Source organism: Chelonoidis abingdonii, chromosome 3 (genome assembly GCF_003597395.2).
Source record: "Chelonoidis abingdonii isolate Lonesome George chromosome 3, CheloAbing_2.0, whole genome shotgun sequence".
Classification (NCBI taxonomy): domain Eukaryota; kingdom Metazoa; phylum Chordata; order Testudines; family Testudinidae; genus Chelonoidis; species Chelonoidis abingdonii.
Genome location: NC_133771.1, coordinates 8,142,912 through 8,157,924, shown reverse-complemented (window position 1 = coordinate 8,157,924; position 15,013 = coordinate 8,142,912). Strand labels below are relative to the sequence as shown.

Genomic DNA, 15,013 nt, shown 5'->3' with positions numbered 1-15,013 from the left:
GTGATGTTGATCGGGCTCCTCTTGTCGTTTATGTAATACATACATGCCATGGTTGGTCTGCTTAAGACGCGCAGGTATTTGTTCTTTATGAGGGAAGAAACGGAATGCCATGCCCTCCTCACTGCCTGAGCTCTTAAGAAATTTATGTTGTAGATGGTCTCTTGAAGCAGACCACCGGCCTTGTGCCCTGTGGTCCCCTAGTGTGCTCCAACCGATCAGGGAAGCGGTCCGTGGTGAGCATGAGCGTTGGGGATCGTTTGTTGGATAGGGACCCTGTGCAGAGGTTTTCTGGACGTTCCACATTGTAAGGAAGTTATAAGTAGGTGGAGGAGTTAGTAGCATCCCTAGTGATGTCTGCTGGGTTTGAAACTGGAGTTGAGCCAGGCCGTTGGAGGCATCTCATGTGTAGCCTGCTGTTGAACCACAAGGTGGTGCTGGCCAATGTGACAAGGAGCGTAGGCCGGGTCTCGCTGCGTCCTTGGGACGGATAGAAACGTACGATGAGCGCTGATAGCGAGGAATCTGTTGTATGGAGCGAGCCCTGCTCTGGGTTGAGTCGATGATGAGCTCCAATGAATTCGATTGTTGCGTAGCGTACGTAGGTAGATTTTTGAATGTTTTTGGAGCCTAGGCTGGTGAAACACGGAGATGTGAGGCGCGTGGCTTGAAACTGTCTCGGCCATACGAGTCGCCCCTGATGAGGCAATCGTCCAGGCAGGGAAATGTGGACCCTTGTTTGCGGAGATGAGCCACGACCACAGCTAGGGTCTGGAAAAAACTCTTGGAGCTGTGGAGATCCGAAAGGGAGAACTCTGTATCGGAAGTGATCCTGACCGATTGTGAATCGTAGGAAGCGTCGTGAGCTGGATGTATTTATATATGGAATAAGCATCTTGTAGGTCGAGGGCTGTAAACCAGTCCCCTTGATCCAGTGGCAGGTATTATTGTGCCCAATGTGACCATCTTGAATTTGTGTCCTCACAAATTTGTTCAGTCGCATAGCGTCTAGGATAGGGCTCCATCCCCCGGTTTCTTCTGCGTTAGAAAGTAATGGAGTAAGAACCCTGTCCCTTGATATTTGCTGAGCACGTTCCACTCGCCAAGTTGCATGGAGGTGTTGCCACTTCTGCGCGAAGTAACTGTTTCGTGAGAGGGCGTCCCTGAAGAGACGGGGATGGGAAGGTGGTATGAACGAGGATGGAATAAGCCGGTACTGAACTATTTCGAGCCCACGTCCTGTGTCATCCATTGCCAAGCATGTTGGAAGATACTGGAGGCGGTGGCCAAATGGACAAGTAATGGTGGAATCAAGGGTGGTTGTACAGACCCTCGACCAAAGCATTCAAAACTGTTGTTTATTTGCCTGGTGGACGGAGGTGGTGGCCTGATTTGATTTGTTCTGCGTTTGGGAGGTCTAGTACGATTCTAGTGGTCATGCTGGGTCATAGGTCGGTAGGGAGTGGAGGGGGAAAGTACTGAGTGTGCGTGGTCTCTGGTATGGTTGTATCGTTGTCTCCTGGGAGGTGTGTGGGTGAATGCCCAGGGTGCGCATGTCGCTCTCAATCTTTCATGGTGTGAGGAGTTCATCAGTTTTCCGAAAAGAGTTTGTCTTATCAAAATGGTGAGGTTCTCCACTTGTTGGAGCTCTTTAGAAATGCCTGACGCAGAGAGCCATGATGATCTGCGCAGAACCACAGCAGTCGCAGTGGTACGGGTTGCTGTGTCCGCTGGTCTTAAGGATGCTTGTAAGAGCCGTTCTGGAGATCAATTGTCCCTCAGACAGGATTGAGTTGAAGTCTGCCTCTTCTGTCCTCTGATGTATGAGGCAAATTCAGAAGCTTATTAAATTATCAAATCATAGCTGGCGAGGAGAGCAGAAGAGTTTAGCAATCCTGAATTGTAAGAGTAGAGGACGTTATAACCTGCGGCCCAGGAATCAAAGGCGTGTCCAAGTCCTTGTCTTGTGGAGTTGGTCGATATTCTGACTGTTAGTCGCTGGTGTCACTGCATCGAATGACAGAGAGTTCGGTGCTGTGAGAAAAGAGGAAGTCTGCGTCTTTGCAGGAACCTATTTACGTTCGATCTTCTTACAAGTTTGGTAACTAGAGAAGGCTGGGGTTTGCCAGAGGGTGTTGGCTGCTCCATGAGTGTGTCTTATAAGGGAGCCATTTTTCGAGGTGCGCAGACAGCTGAAGATTTGAGGAGTTTGTGCTGACTCTCCTAACCTACTTCTAAGGGATATCCTGACTGAGTGCAACTCTCCTGAAAAGTTCTTGAAATTGTTTGCAGTCGTCCACGGGCTGGGAGGTGGAGAGGATGGCTTCATCTGAGACTAATGTGAGAGTTAGGTTAGGCGAGTAGGATATGGTGCATAGCTCCCAGCTCTGGAACGGGGGCTCAGGCACCGTCGGAAGTGGATGGGCAGGAGATGAGGCACGAAGGAAGAATGATGGTAGGAGGATTCTGCACGGTACCACTGAGCCAAGGCAAGGGTAGGAAACCTGGTATCGCCACGGGGGCAACGTAGGAAACTTGAGCTGCTGGGCTTGAGCCGTGACGCTGGTGGTAAAGGTGCCGTGCGACAGAAGCGGAGGGAGCAACTCATGCCTGCTGCTGTAGCTCAAGGTCACCGTCGGGAAAGGTGGGTTCTAGAAAGGAGTCTCGCTGTGTCTAGAGTGGAGAGTTGAGGCTCAGTGGCCACTAGAAGTCGCTTTGGTGAGAAGCTGTTGTTCCTCCTCTAGGCTGATCTAAGCCTGCCTGCTCTAGTGCATTATTTGGGTGGTTTTTTGTTTTTTTATCGTTTTTTTTTTTTTTTTTTTTTTGTTTTATTTTTTTTTTTTTTCGGAGAGAGTGAAGAGAGTGTGTCCTGCTGTTCGAGCCTGGAAGTGCCCTCAAGGGTCTGTTGTCGGTGCGCGGGCAGCGAGTGCTGGTTGCCGTCCTCTTCGCGGTGCCGAGGTGATCGCGCTGTGTCAGCACCGCAAGTATTTTCGTCGCTGAGGCACGTGCTGGCGGGACGCGGCCGCTTTTAGTCACTGAATTGACCGGTTTTGTTAAGCTCCGCGGCTGTCGCCTTGTCGGGACCGAACGCATGCGGCACCGCGGCCGTTGCCGGCTACCGAAGAGGAACGTGGTGCCGTGCTGTAGCCCCTCTCCGTGCCGAACTGAGTAAGTTGTCCGCGCCGTCAAGTCGTTTGCGGTGCGGAGGGGACCGGAATCAACAGTGCCTTCCCTGGCGGGCGAGGTTCTGGTCCCTGGCCTCTAAGCTCCGTCAGAGCGGTTGCCTGAGGCATTTGAAGATGCGATTAAGCACTGTCTTTCCTGCGTCGCACAGGGGTAGGGATCTCGCGGAGACTCTCTACCCTCTGTTAGCGTCTCGTTTGAGAGGCTGCTTAGCTTTTTGCCTCCGTCCAGGCGAGGGGAAGCAATATTCCCCACCAGTTCAGATTTTGCGGAGCGTGTGGGACGGGTTCTACCTTTCCCTTCCACCTTGACCGGAGGTTCTCTTTCTTTTCTTTTTCTTTTTTCTTTCGGATTTTATTTAGTCTTTTTTTTTTGTTCTTTTATTTTTTTTTTTATTGGATTTATTTATGGAATTGTTTCTGTTTTTGTCTTTCTATCATCAATTATCTTGTTGGCGCAGATCCCTGTCACGTCGAGCTCTCCATTTAAGGCTCGCACAGTGGAATGCACTTCGCTGGGGTGGTGTCGCCTAGGCAAACTTCACACACTGAGAGTGGCCATTCTGAGCAGGCATGGAGTTCCTGACAAGAGATGCACTTTTGAAACCTAAGGTCCTGGCATTGTGAGTAGAGATGGCCGAGGAGAGTCGTTCAACTGGAGACAAGCGCTGAGGTATTTTTTTTTTGTTTTCTTTTTGGTTCTTTTTTTTTTTTACTAATAAACTAACAATGTAAACTGACTACAAAGGACGGAAACAATTGGAATAATTAATAATTATCTCTAAGTTTTTTTTGTTACTGTCTCTTATAGAGACCGGGAAGAAAGGTAGCACCTGCCCCGAGTCCCGTCTTAGCCAGACGCGTTGACGAAGGAAACTAGGGGTGTGGGCGGGGCTGGGGCAGGGGATTGGGGCTCAGGGTTGGGGCGCGGGCTTACCTGGGGCAGTTCTTGGTCAGCGGGGTGGGGGCATAAGGCAGGCTGCCTGCCTGTCCTGACACCGCGTTGCGCATGCCCCAGAAGCAGCGAGCAGATCCACCACTAGTAGGTGGGGGGACAAGAGGTTCCACGTGCTGCTCTCACCTGCCATAGTCACTGTCCAGCCAATGGGAGTTCAGAGTTGGTGCTTGGGGCGGGGTCAATGTGTGGAGGCCCATGGCCCCCCCGCCTAGCAGCTGGACCTGCTGGCCGCTTCTGGGGCAGTGTGTGGAGCCAGGACAGGTAGGGACTAGCCTGCCTTAGCACTGCTGACCAAACCTTAAACGGCCCAGTCAGCAGTGCTGACCGGAGCTGCCAGGGTCCCTTTTTGACCAGGTGTTCCAGTCAAAAAACAGACACTTGTGGGCTTCATATTTTTTTAACGATGCATTATAGAATTAAACCATCCAGTCAGGATAGGGAGGAGGGAGACACCACTGTCCTAACATCAAAAGACAATAGTTACTCCAGCTTTATACCCTGATAACAGAGCTGCATTTGGTCCCATCTCTGTCTTTGAGTTACATCTGCTTACTTTAGAGAGGACAAGCCATTTTTCTACTACAGAGCTGATATGGTTTTTGGGGAGAGAGAAGAATTCTATTATAGCTTACACATCAATACAAGTGCCAGATGAGTTATGATTTTAGAATCTTTCACTGGCGATATAAGATACATCTGGATTTTCAGATCCCAAGTCACTTGCACCAGCTGTTAACTCTGGGTTTTTTTGTCTTGTAAATTGAGCAATTTGGATATGGAGTCAATGAGAGGGACCAAATATGGAGTCTGATCCATTTTACAGTCATTCCTCCGACTATAACTACACAGTGATAAAATTCTTTACAAGTCAGCCCTAAAATATGTTGTTAATGATATTCATTCTATCCTGGTCATGTCTGTCTCCCTTTGAAATCTGTGGGAAGCTGCTGCCTATGTTGTATCTCAAAGGCATGTGGGAAGGCAGGGCCACTTGAGCCTAAACCCCAGTTAGCACCAGTGATAGTTCTCTAGGTTGTATCAAAGTAGATCAATGCAAATTAGTGCACTCTCCTATTTATTACAGCAGACAGGGATAGGAATGGGCTATGGTAGTATTTAAAAACAATGACTACTTTTTCGTCAAGTTCTTTCTAAAAGCCTTGGATAAATGAGACACTAAGGCTTTCATTTCTGTGGTCTAGTGGCAGCATTTTAACAGCCTGACAACTGGGAAAAATAGCTGAGGCTGGTGAAGCCTAGAGAACACTTTTAGGGAATGATAACTCCTGTGCACATTGGGGCTGACTCCAAATAAGCTGCTTAGAATTCTTTCTGGAGAATAGAGTGCTACATTGTCAAGTACCAGCAAAGAAGAAACCAAACAGTGGGAAAATATTCCAGAAATTGGTGGGACATTTTAGAAACAACGTTGTATCAAAACATGGCAGGGAACATGTGTTCCTTCAGTGGCCATTTTTTATTTGCTAAATTAAGTCTGTTGACATTGGTGTTTAGTCATTTGGCAGTGACCATTGTGACAGGGTCAGGCCAGATGGATACAGGAGAATGTTAGAAGGCAGATATATTAGTCCCAGATTAAGTAGATCCCTTTTCCCTGGGTAAGGTAACAGGGGCAGTTCCAGAAGCAGGAACTTGCTGGAACCAATTAGGGCAGGCAGGCTAATTAGTACACCTGGAGCCAATTAAGAAGAAACTGCTAGAATCAATTAGGACAGGCTGGCTAAACAGGGCTCCTGACTTTAAAAAGAACCTCACTTCAGTTTGTAGTGTGCCTGCGGGGAGCTGGGAGCAAGAAGCACTAGGAGCTAAAAGTGGGAAGGCGTATTGCTGGAGAATTGAAGAGTACAAGCATTATCAGACACCAGGAGAAAGGTCCTGCGGTGAGGATAAAGAAGGTGTTGGGAGGAGGCCATTTGGAAGTAGCCCAGGGAGTTGTAGTTGTCGTGCAGCTGTTCCAGGAGGCACTCTAGCCAGTCCACAGGGCCCTGGGCTGGAACCCAGAGTAGGCGGTGGGCCCGGGTTCCCCCCAAACCTCCCAACTCCTGATCAGACACAGGAGAAATTGACCTGGACTGTGGGTTCTACCAGAGGGGAAGGTCTCTGGGCTGTTCCCTGACCTGTATGGTGAATCTCTGAGGTGAACAAATCCACCAGTAAGCGCAGGACCCACCAAGATGGAGGAGGAACTTTGTCACACCATGTACTGTGTACATGGAGCTACAGCTCCTTCAGACAAAGGATGTATAAGCACTTTTCTCTTCCTCTGCCACCTTTCTTGATGGAAACTAAAGTTTCATGGCCCTGAGTCTAACCAGTTGGCATTAGTTACAAATTTAGATGTTTCAGTCAGTAAATGTATAAAACAAATGAGAGCCATGTCTAATAAACATACATGAAACTTGGAAACTGCATCAGATTAATATATAATATACTCTTGCATTTTTTCTGTCCATGGTACAAATCTCTAAATAGGTTTTGGTCACTGACCAAGTTTATGTTCATATTGTATAGTTCTTTTGCCTTCCATTGGCAGTTGACCATTCTTTCCTCCCTCCTTTTACCTCTGTACTCTTTTGGGGAATATTATTTGGTCCCTTGGGTTCTGTTATTCACTCTAGACTGATCTGTTCTGTTGTCAATACACCTCTTAACTCTGACCATTAGAGTTAGCTCCACGTGCCACTAGAATATCTCTTCTTGGATGGCTTGCTGGCACCTCTAAGTCAGTGGGTCATACTCGTCCTGATTAATCTTGCCTCGTGTCCAAAACTGACAAATCAATGAAGGGCACTTTTGACCCAGGGAATCCTAAGTTGAAAGATGATTCAGCTATTCATAAACTGCATTTGGCCAATGCTCTGATGAGCTGTCCCTGGTACCTGTGTCTCCATAGCTACCAAAAGGCCTCAGACCTTGTCTAGAGGTAGCAAATGATCAGTACAGACCTCCATGGGTCAGTCAGTTGCTCCTGCTGACTGGCAGAAATGAGCGCTATTCTAAGACCCAAACATAGGATCAATCACCTTTCCTGGTACCATCAAAGCACAGTTCGTTCTTCAAAGCCTGACCTACAAGCTGGATCAGTTCTACTGCCTGATGCATGCTCTTTGGCACAGGCACCGTGGCAACTGAGCTCTGGCATCAACCTTTCTGTATTGGTACCAGCTACCTCATTACCATCTGCACTGATGATGTTCTCACTGATGTGAGAGATGAGACCCTCACAGGCCTTGATCTCTATGGTACCCCTTTCCTCAGTAGGACCTTCTTCAGTACTGTCTGTATTTACAATTTCTAGAGACCTAGCTATCAAGGCTGAACTAAAATCTCCTCTTAACTAAATAAATTAGCCCCAACATCTCACATTAAATCATAGATTCATAGACTCTAGGACTGGAAGGGACCTCGAGAGGTCATCGAGTCCAGTCCCCTGCCCTCATGGCAGGACCAAATACTGTCTAGACCATCCCTGATAGACATTTATCTAACCTACTCTTAAATATCTCCAGAGATGGAGATTCCACAACCTCCCTAGGCAATTTATTCCAGTGTTTAACTACCCTGACAGTTAGGAACTTTTTCCTAATGTCCAACCTAAATCTCCCTTGCTGCAGTTTAAGCCCATTGCTTCTTGTTCTATCATTAGAGGCTAAGGTGAACAAGTTTTCTCCCTCCTCCTGATGACACCCTTTTAGATACCTGAAAACTGCTATCATGTCCCCTCTCAGTCTTCTCTTTTCCAAACTAAATAAACCCAATTCTTTCAGCCTTCCTTCATAGGTCATGTTCTCAAGACCTTTAATCATTCTTGTTGCTCTTCTCTGGACCCTCTCCAATTTCTCCACATCTTTCTTGAAATGTGGTGCCCAGAACTGGACACAATACTCCAGTTGAGGCCTAACCAGCGCAGAGTAGAGCGGAAGAATGACTTCTCGTGTCTTGTTTACAACACACCTGTTAATGCATCCCAGAATCATGTTTGCTTTTTTTGCAACAGTATCACACTGTTGACTCATATTTAGCTTGTGGTCCACTATGACCCCTAGATCTCTTTCTGCCATACTCCTTCCTAGACAGTCTCTTCCCATTCTGTATGTGTGAAACTGATTGTTCCTTCCTAAGTGGAGCACTTTGCATTTGTCTTTATTGAACTTCATCCGGTTTACCTCAGACCATTTCTCCAATTTGTCCAGATCATTTGGAATTTTGACCCTGTCCTCCAAAGCAGTTGCAATCCCTCCTAGTTTGGTATCGTCTGCAAACTTAATAAGCATACTTTCTATCATGATCTACTAGGGCCCAAGCAACCTCACTGGCATACTTGAGGAATATTTCTGTATCAGAAATTTGCAGGGCTGTCAGAGGCTCAGTGCATATTGTTATTCAGCACTCTTTGTTACGGATACCAGTTCTGGTGTCCAGTTTGGTAAGGTGATCCTGCAATTTATTTAAGTAGGACTCCAAGCTCCCACCTCCTTAGGGCGATAAATGCTAGCTGATCACCTAGGGTGGGATTTATGTGGACAAAAACTTGAAAATAAAATGGTCACTTATGGTAACTGTGGGTGTTTGAGATGTTGTATCCATGTGGATTTCACAACCTGTCCTCCTTTCCCACTACTGTGGAGTCTTTTAGCTTTGGGGGTTCTGTATTGGCAAAGGAACTGAAGCAGTTGGGCCTGCTCCACCATTTATGTCTGTGAGGGACAGGTGCACACAAGTCTGTGGTGAGCTGACATCATACCAAAGTGCACATAGGGTGCATGCAACCCTAAATGGGATCCAGGTGAACAGAACTTCTCTAAGAACATTTACTGTACAGCAAGTCATCTTTCCTCTTCAATGTCTTCCTTCCTTTAGTGCAAGCCCTCTCTAGATCCTGCCACTTAGTATCTCCACATTTCATCCCTATCTGGAATACTAAAACACTAACCCGTTCTCTAATTACTTCTCTCCTTGACTGCTGGGTATCTGCCATAATCCAGTTTCTTTTTCTTCCATCTCTCTTCCTTTCAGCATATAGAACACAACAAGCAAGGTCATCTTCATTTCTTGCTGATCTTATCTCCTGTCATACTACTTGAACCTATGCACTAGCCTTCCCTTCAGCCCAAAGATCAAGGCTGTCCACATCCATCTGTTCTCATTATCTCCTGCTCTCCCTCCCTTTCATGCAAACTTCAGTCTTGAATGCTACTTTAGAAGGCCACAAAGTCTTCCTAGATTTTTGGGTTAAAAGGTGCCAGTATGATCATTTAGTCAGACCTATGCATAATGATAGAATTTCACTCAGTGATTCTTGCAATTAGCCCTCAGTGGTTGTAAGCGGACAAAGGGGTCTGTCAGCGTCAATGGGAGCTGACGATGCCCAGCATCTTGTGAGACTGGGCATTCAATTCAACTGAAAACATTTTGGGGCGTGGGTTCTGTGCTTAGTTTTGCACATTCTGCGTACTGCGAAGCGTTGCATGTGCTGGCATGCTGTATAAGTATTAGCAGACCCCTACTCTGCACAATACTTTTGAAAATATAAACTTACTTTTCTTCTAGGGTCGATGGGAGAGCCAGCAAGATATATCCCAAATTTCAACACGTTCTGATAGTGGGATAACCCCATCTCATACATCTTTGTCAAGCTCTGCTCAGCAAAACCATTCCAATGATCCAGGTAACAGCTTTCCTAAAATTAAATCTGCTATGGTAAAAGTTTAGAGTGAAATATTCTATTTGGAACTGCAGGAGAAAAGGGGATAGAGGTAGTCCCTCTGGATGGACAGTTGAATTTTTTTTTTTTTTTTAAAGAATACCTATTGAGTTCTACCATTGTGCTCTGTACCGTGCAAACACACATTGAGCATCAGTAAGAACTTTACATTCACTGTCCTGAGTATCTGCCTTAACCATTGTCTTTCTTTACTTTGCTATGGGGAAACTGCAGCTCTGCAAACCCTGGCTGGTATGCAAAGTGCTCAGTGGTGTCCACTGTTTGTGAAGACACTGTCCTTGCCTCCAGAAGCTTAAATTCTTAAATAACAGACAAAGCAATTCAGACACGTAGTAGTATACCATATGTTATGCAAGTAAAATTGCAAAGGCTGCAAAGCTACCAGTGTATTAGAAAATGACAAAGAAAGTGCAGATTGGGGTGGATATTTTGCATATAGAGCCCAATGTGTAATGGAAGAGTACAGTGATAAAGTTGTCTGTTTTTATGTTTTTATGCATCCGAAGAAGTAAGCTGTGGCCCACGGAAGCTTATGCTGAAATAAATTTGTTAGTCTCTAAGGTGCCACAAGTACTCCTGTTCTTTTTATGCACTGGTTATAACTAGTGTTTCTCAAGGGGGATGAGAGCAAAGTGACAGCAATAGAGTAAAGGAACAGGTGTGAGCTGGGAGAGCTGCATGACTCTGGTTATGTACCGATACAGTCAAGATTACTTAATTCTAATCCATGTTGCTATTTCTAGGGTGTGATTTAGTAATCAAGTAACCTTGTTAAAGTTTTGCACTTTCATAGTAATATTTTATCATCTGTATTGCTTGTTTTTGGATTTTTAAATTCTACTACTGCAATTCTTAAAGCATTTAGTGTTTCCAAATCCTTGTAGGTATATTAAGCCTTGGCATCCTATGTGAGAGAGGGAGCTCTTACCCCTGTTTTACAAACGGGCAAACTGAGCCTCGGAGAGTTTGTGACTTGCCCAAGATCACACGTTAAATCAGTGGAAGAGCTGGAACTAGGAACAGGAGTCCTGACAGGTCCTTTGTTGTTCTGAGCTCTTGTCAACTCCCTCCCTAGGGCTGATTACAACATTAGAAGGTTCATAGATGTTCTGTTGTGAAAGAACTGAAGCTGTTGATTACACTTTTTTAAAAAAACTTTGTTGACAGGACTCAGTAGCCTGGCTGCCTCCTACCTGAATCCAGTAAAATCCTTCGTGCCTCAGATGCCAAAGCTGCTTAAGTCTCTCTTTCCTGCTAGAGATGAGAAAAAGGGCAGGCAGACCTCTCCTCTTGCCCAGCAGGTAAAAAAAAAAAACCACACGCGCGCACACACACACACACACACTGTTATAGTGACTTGCTGGCAGAAAGCTGTTTGGTGTGTTGCTGCAGGGAAAACCAAGCTTTTAGTCATAGTAAAAGCTTATATGATACATTTCTCCTCCACAGTATCCAGAGATAGTGGAGCTGTTTTAAGTTATTGATACTCTCAGCCCACTTGGCTTTTAAAAAGTGCCAAATGCGCTACTAATGTGATTTATGGTAATACCACTTGCAGCAACAATAGTAAAATTTATGAAGTGCACTTAGTGTTGTTTGTATATTGCCAAGTGGAAAATATAATTCTGTTTTTAATCCCTGATTTCATTTCCCATCACCCACCCTTTAGCACCTTTTCCCTGTGACTTGTGCAATGTACTTGGAGCAGTAGTTTTTATTTCTATCCCAGTCTGTTCCACAGGCCAGAGATGCAACTCATCTCTTTCATATGCTGTATAAGTCTCCACCTGTTCCAGATTCAGCCCTGGTGCACCAGGTAGCAACCAATGGATAATCGAATATCAGAAAACATTATCCTTTACTTTAGATAAAGACAGACTTGTTGAAAATGAGATCTTCAACTTTATAGGCATTATCTTATTTTATATAAATAGCTGGAGTTGTTAAAAAAAAAAAAAAAAAAGCCTCTTCATTGTATGTGACTCATGTAGTATGAGAGACTTTGCAGGAGTGAAAAGAATAGAGTTCCATGTATTTATTTTAAACAAAAACCTGGAGCCAGATCTTCAGTTCCTATAAATCAGTGAAGCTCAGTTTGGCCTATTGTCTGTTAGGGTACTTCTATAATGCAAAAAAAATAATCCTATGGTAGCGATACTCAGAGCCCAGATCTACAGACTCAGGCTCATGCTACAGCATTAAAAATAGCTGTGTAGACATTCTGGCTCAGGTCTGAGACCAACTCTACTTATCGGGATTCAGAATCTGAGTTCCAGCCCAAGCAGGAATGTTTTCACAGCTATTTTAGCCCTGTAGCTTGAAACCTGCAAGACTGAGTCCATAGACTCAGGTTCTGAGACTCCCTGATGCAGGGTTGGTTTGTTTTGTTTTTCAGTGTATACATACCCTGAAGTTGGATGGCTCTGTTGTCCCCTCGGATTTGGTGCTTCAGGCTTAAACTCTCAGGTAGCTTAGAACAACAAATTTAGGTTTAGTTTGAAAATATGCATGGACAGGTAGTGAGAGTGTGTGAAAAGACGTATACTGGAGAGTCAAGGTAGGTGAGGTAATATCTTCTATTACCTCGCCCACCTTGTATCTGTAATATCCTGGGACAGACACAGTTACAATGACACTGCGCACGCGCACTTTCAGAAATGTTTTCATGAATTTTGTTTAACTTCCATGAAAAGCTTTTTATGGTAGGGATTCAAACGTTCCTGAGAGATGGAAAATCAGAAAGTAAAATTAACCACATTCTTGTCTTTGTTCAAGCCAAGAGAAATACAGCAAGAAATTGAAGAGCATAAATGGTGGAAAAATACATTAAAATATTAAATATTGTTTCTGTTTTAACAATCTTAGATGATACAAACACAGATAAGGATGTCTTTAAAAAATAACCTTTTTAATGAGAGTGTTCCTTTAAGCGGTCACATTGCATAATGTCTTTTCTCCCTAAAATAATGGAAACAAATTAAAAAAAAGTAGTTTACTCCCAGTTTTTATCCTAATAATGATGTTTCCACATGTACGCTACCTTTCATCCAAGAGTGTTGAAGTGCTTTACAACAGCTGAGGCAAGGAGATAACCACTCTGATCTCAGTTTGTTTACCTGCTTGTAAAATGGGGATATAATGAAAGTTAAAGGGCCAAATTTTTAAAAGTATTTTAGGTGCCTACAAATGTAAATAGCTGCCTAGTGAGATTTGTAAAGATGCCTAAGGACTTGTACGCTCAGGGGCACTCAGGAACGTTAATCTGAGTTAACTAAAGGTGTGAATTTTAAATGGGTTAAACACCCTTAAATCCCCATGTGGACATTCTCATTCAGAATTAAAGATAAAATAGCTAAATTAAACTAACCTGAACTAAGGTCACTTTAATTCTCAATGAGAATGTATACACAGTTCAACAAATCCACTTAAAATTCACACCTTTAATTAATTTGGATTAATTTTCGAGCTTCTCCCTGGTTAAACAAGCCTTAAGTGAATTGCCGGAAGTTGCACTGAATCAATGGCAGAGCCAGAATTAGAACTCAGAAGTCCCAATTTCCTAACACCTACTCAAGTTTCTTGTCTGCACTCCCTCCTACAGATCAAGATCAGTTGGTTACATTATTTGTTTGAAGTAGTTGTTTTAACTATAAAGCCAACAGTTTAAAGAAGCTTTGTATTTAAATTATAGCATAATAGAAGTGCTCAGATACCCCAGTGATGGGTGCAGCACAGGGACTTGAATGTGAGAAAATATTATTTCTGACTATAAAAATAAATAAAATGCTAATGCATAAATAGGAATGTACAGTTTCTAACATTTGTTTATATTGGAGAGCAACCCAAGGTTTTCCAAGACCGTTGGATCAATATAATAAAATGAAATTAATACAAGCTTAATGCTTTTAGTTTTCTTAATGTAACAAATCAGCTGCATTACAAAGTCAGGTCACCTGCTGTCCATAAGAAACACACACATATTCTTCATTGCTCTGTCAGTAAATGAACTAAGCTTCCTAATCCCCATTGGGAACCGCAGTACATAGAAGAAAAAGTAGTAACTGAAGTAGAGCTATAGAGCTAGCTTCCTCCTGTGTTGCACCAACAGATAAATATCAAGTGTTGAAGTAAGACTTGTTTTTGAAAACGTAAATGATATTGTAACTCGCATGATCTTACTTCACTTCATTTGTAATGGGCCTGATATGAACCTGCTCTCCTGGGCTAAATGCAGGCTGAAGGAATGTAAACCAAACGCATTAGTGATAAATGGCAGTGTATTGAGCAGGAGGTGCTACAGGCATCAGTGTCAGGTGTTCAGCTGTAAGCCCTTTTTAATCTGGCAGAGGCAAATGGTAAATTTGCTAACTCCTGCAGATGTTACTGAAGTGGGAGGTGTTGCACATTCCACCGAATACTAAAACACAATAAAAAGGATATGGCCAGGGAAAAAAACTATATCGAACTTAGAACAATACCAGCTGGTGCAGTGGCAGGACAAAACTCTGATGTCCAATGGCAGGGAAGATCATGGAAATGCCGGCAGTGGTAGCAAATGGCCAACTAGAAAATACTGCTTTAAAAAAAAAAAAAAAAAGGCATAGTGAAATTACAGTGGCCCTTGCAAAGGAATTTCATCACTTAAAATGATGCATCTGAAGTGAGGTTTTTTATCCACGAAAGCTTATGCCCAAATAAATCTGTTAGTCTTTAAGGTGCCACCAGACTCCTTGTTGTTTTTGTGGATACAGACTAACACGGCTACCTCCAATACATCCCTTAAAAGGGAATTGATGGGCTTCTTTCTGGTACAGAGTGCACCTTGAATATTGCGTGCAGTGAATAGGGTGCCCTATAAATACACAATTATTATTATCAGAAAGCAATCAACAAATTGGAGGGAATTAGAGAAGAGCAACAAAAATGACTAAAAGGCTGGAGGGACTGATTTACGAGAGAAGAGTAAAATATCTAAACCAGTTTAGCTTCACTAAAGGAAAAATAAAGGGTAAAGATCTGATATGTCTACAAGCATTTGAATGTAAATAAAGAAGAGGGAGACTGGTTGCTTAGGAGAGTTCTGAAGGATATAAATAGAAGATGAGAGATGAAATTAAGCAAAGGGAAACT

General features: G+C 43.9%; 1 protein-coding gene across 1 annotated transcript in view; it reads left to right on the top strand.

Moving 5' to 3' along the window:
- Positions 1 to 15,013, top strand: part of KIF13B (kinesin family member 13B) — a 163,615-nt gene that overhangs the window by 121,499 nt on the left and 27,103 nt on the right. The window contains exons 30-31 of the mRNA XM_075063590.1: positions 9,709 to 9,826; positions 11,051 to 11,184. Coding sequence (XP_074919691.1) covers positions 9,709 to 9,826; positions 11,051 to 11,184 — 252 coding nt within the window. The remainder of the gene's footprint in view (positions 1 to 9,708; positions 9,827 to 11,050; positions 11,185 to 15,013) is intronic.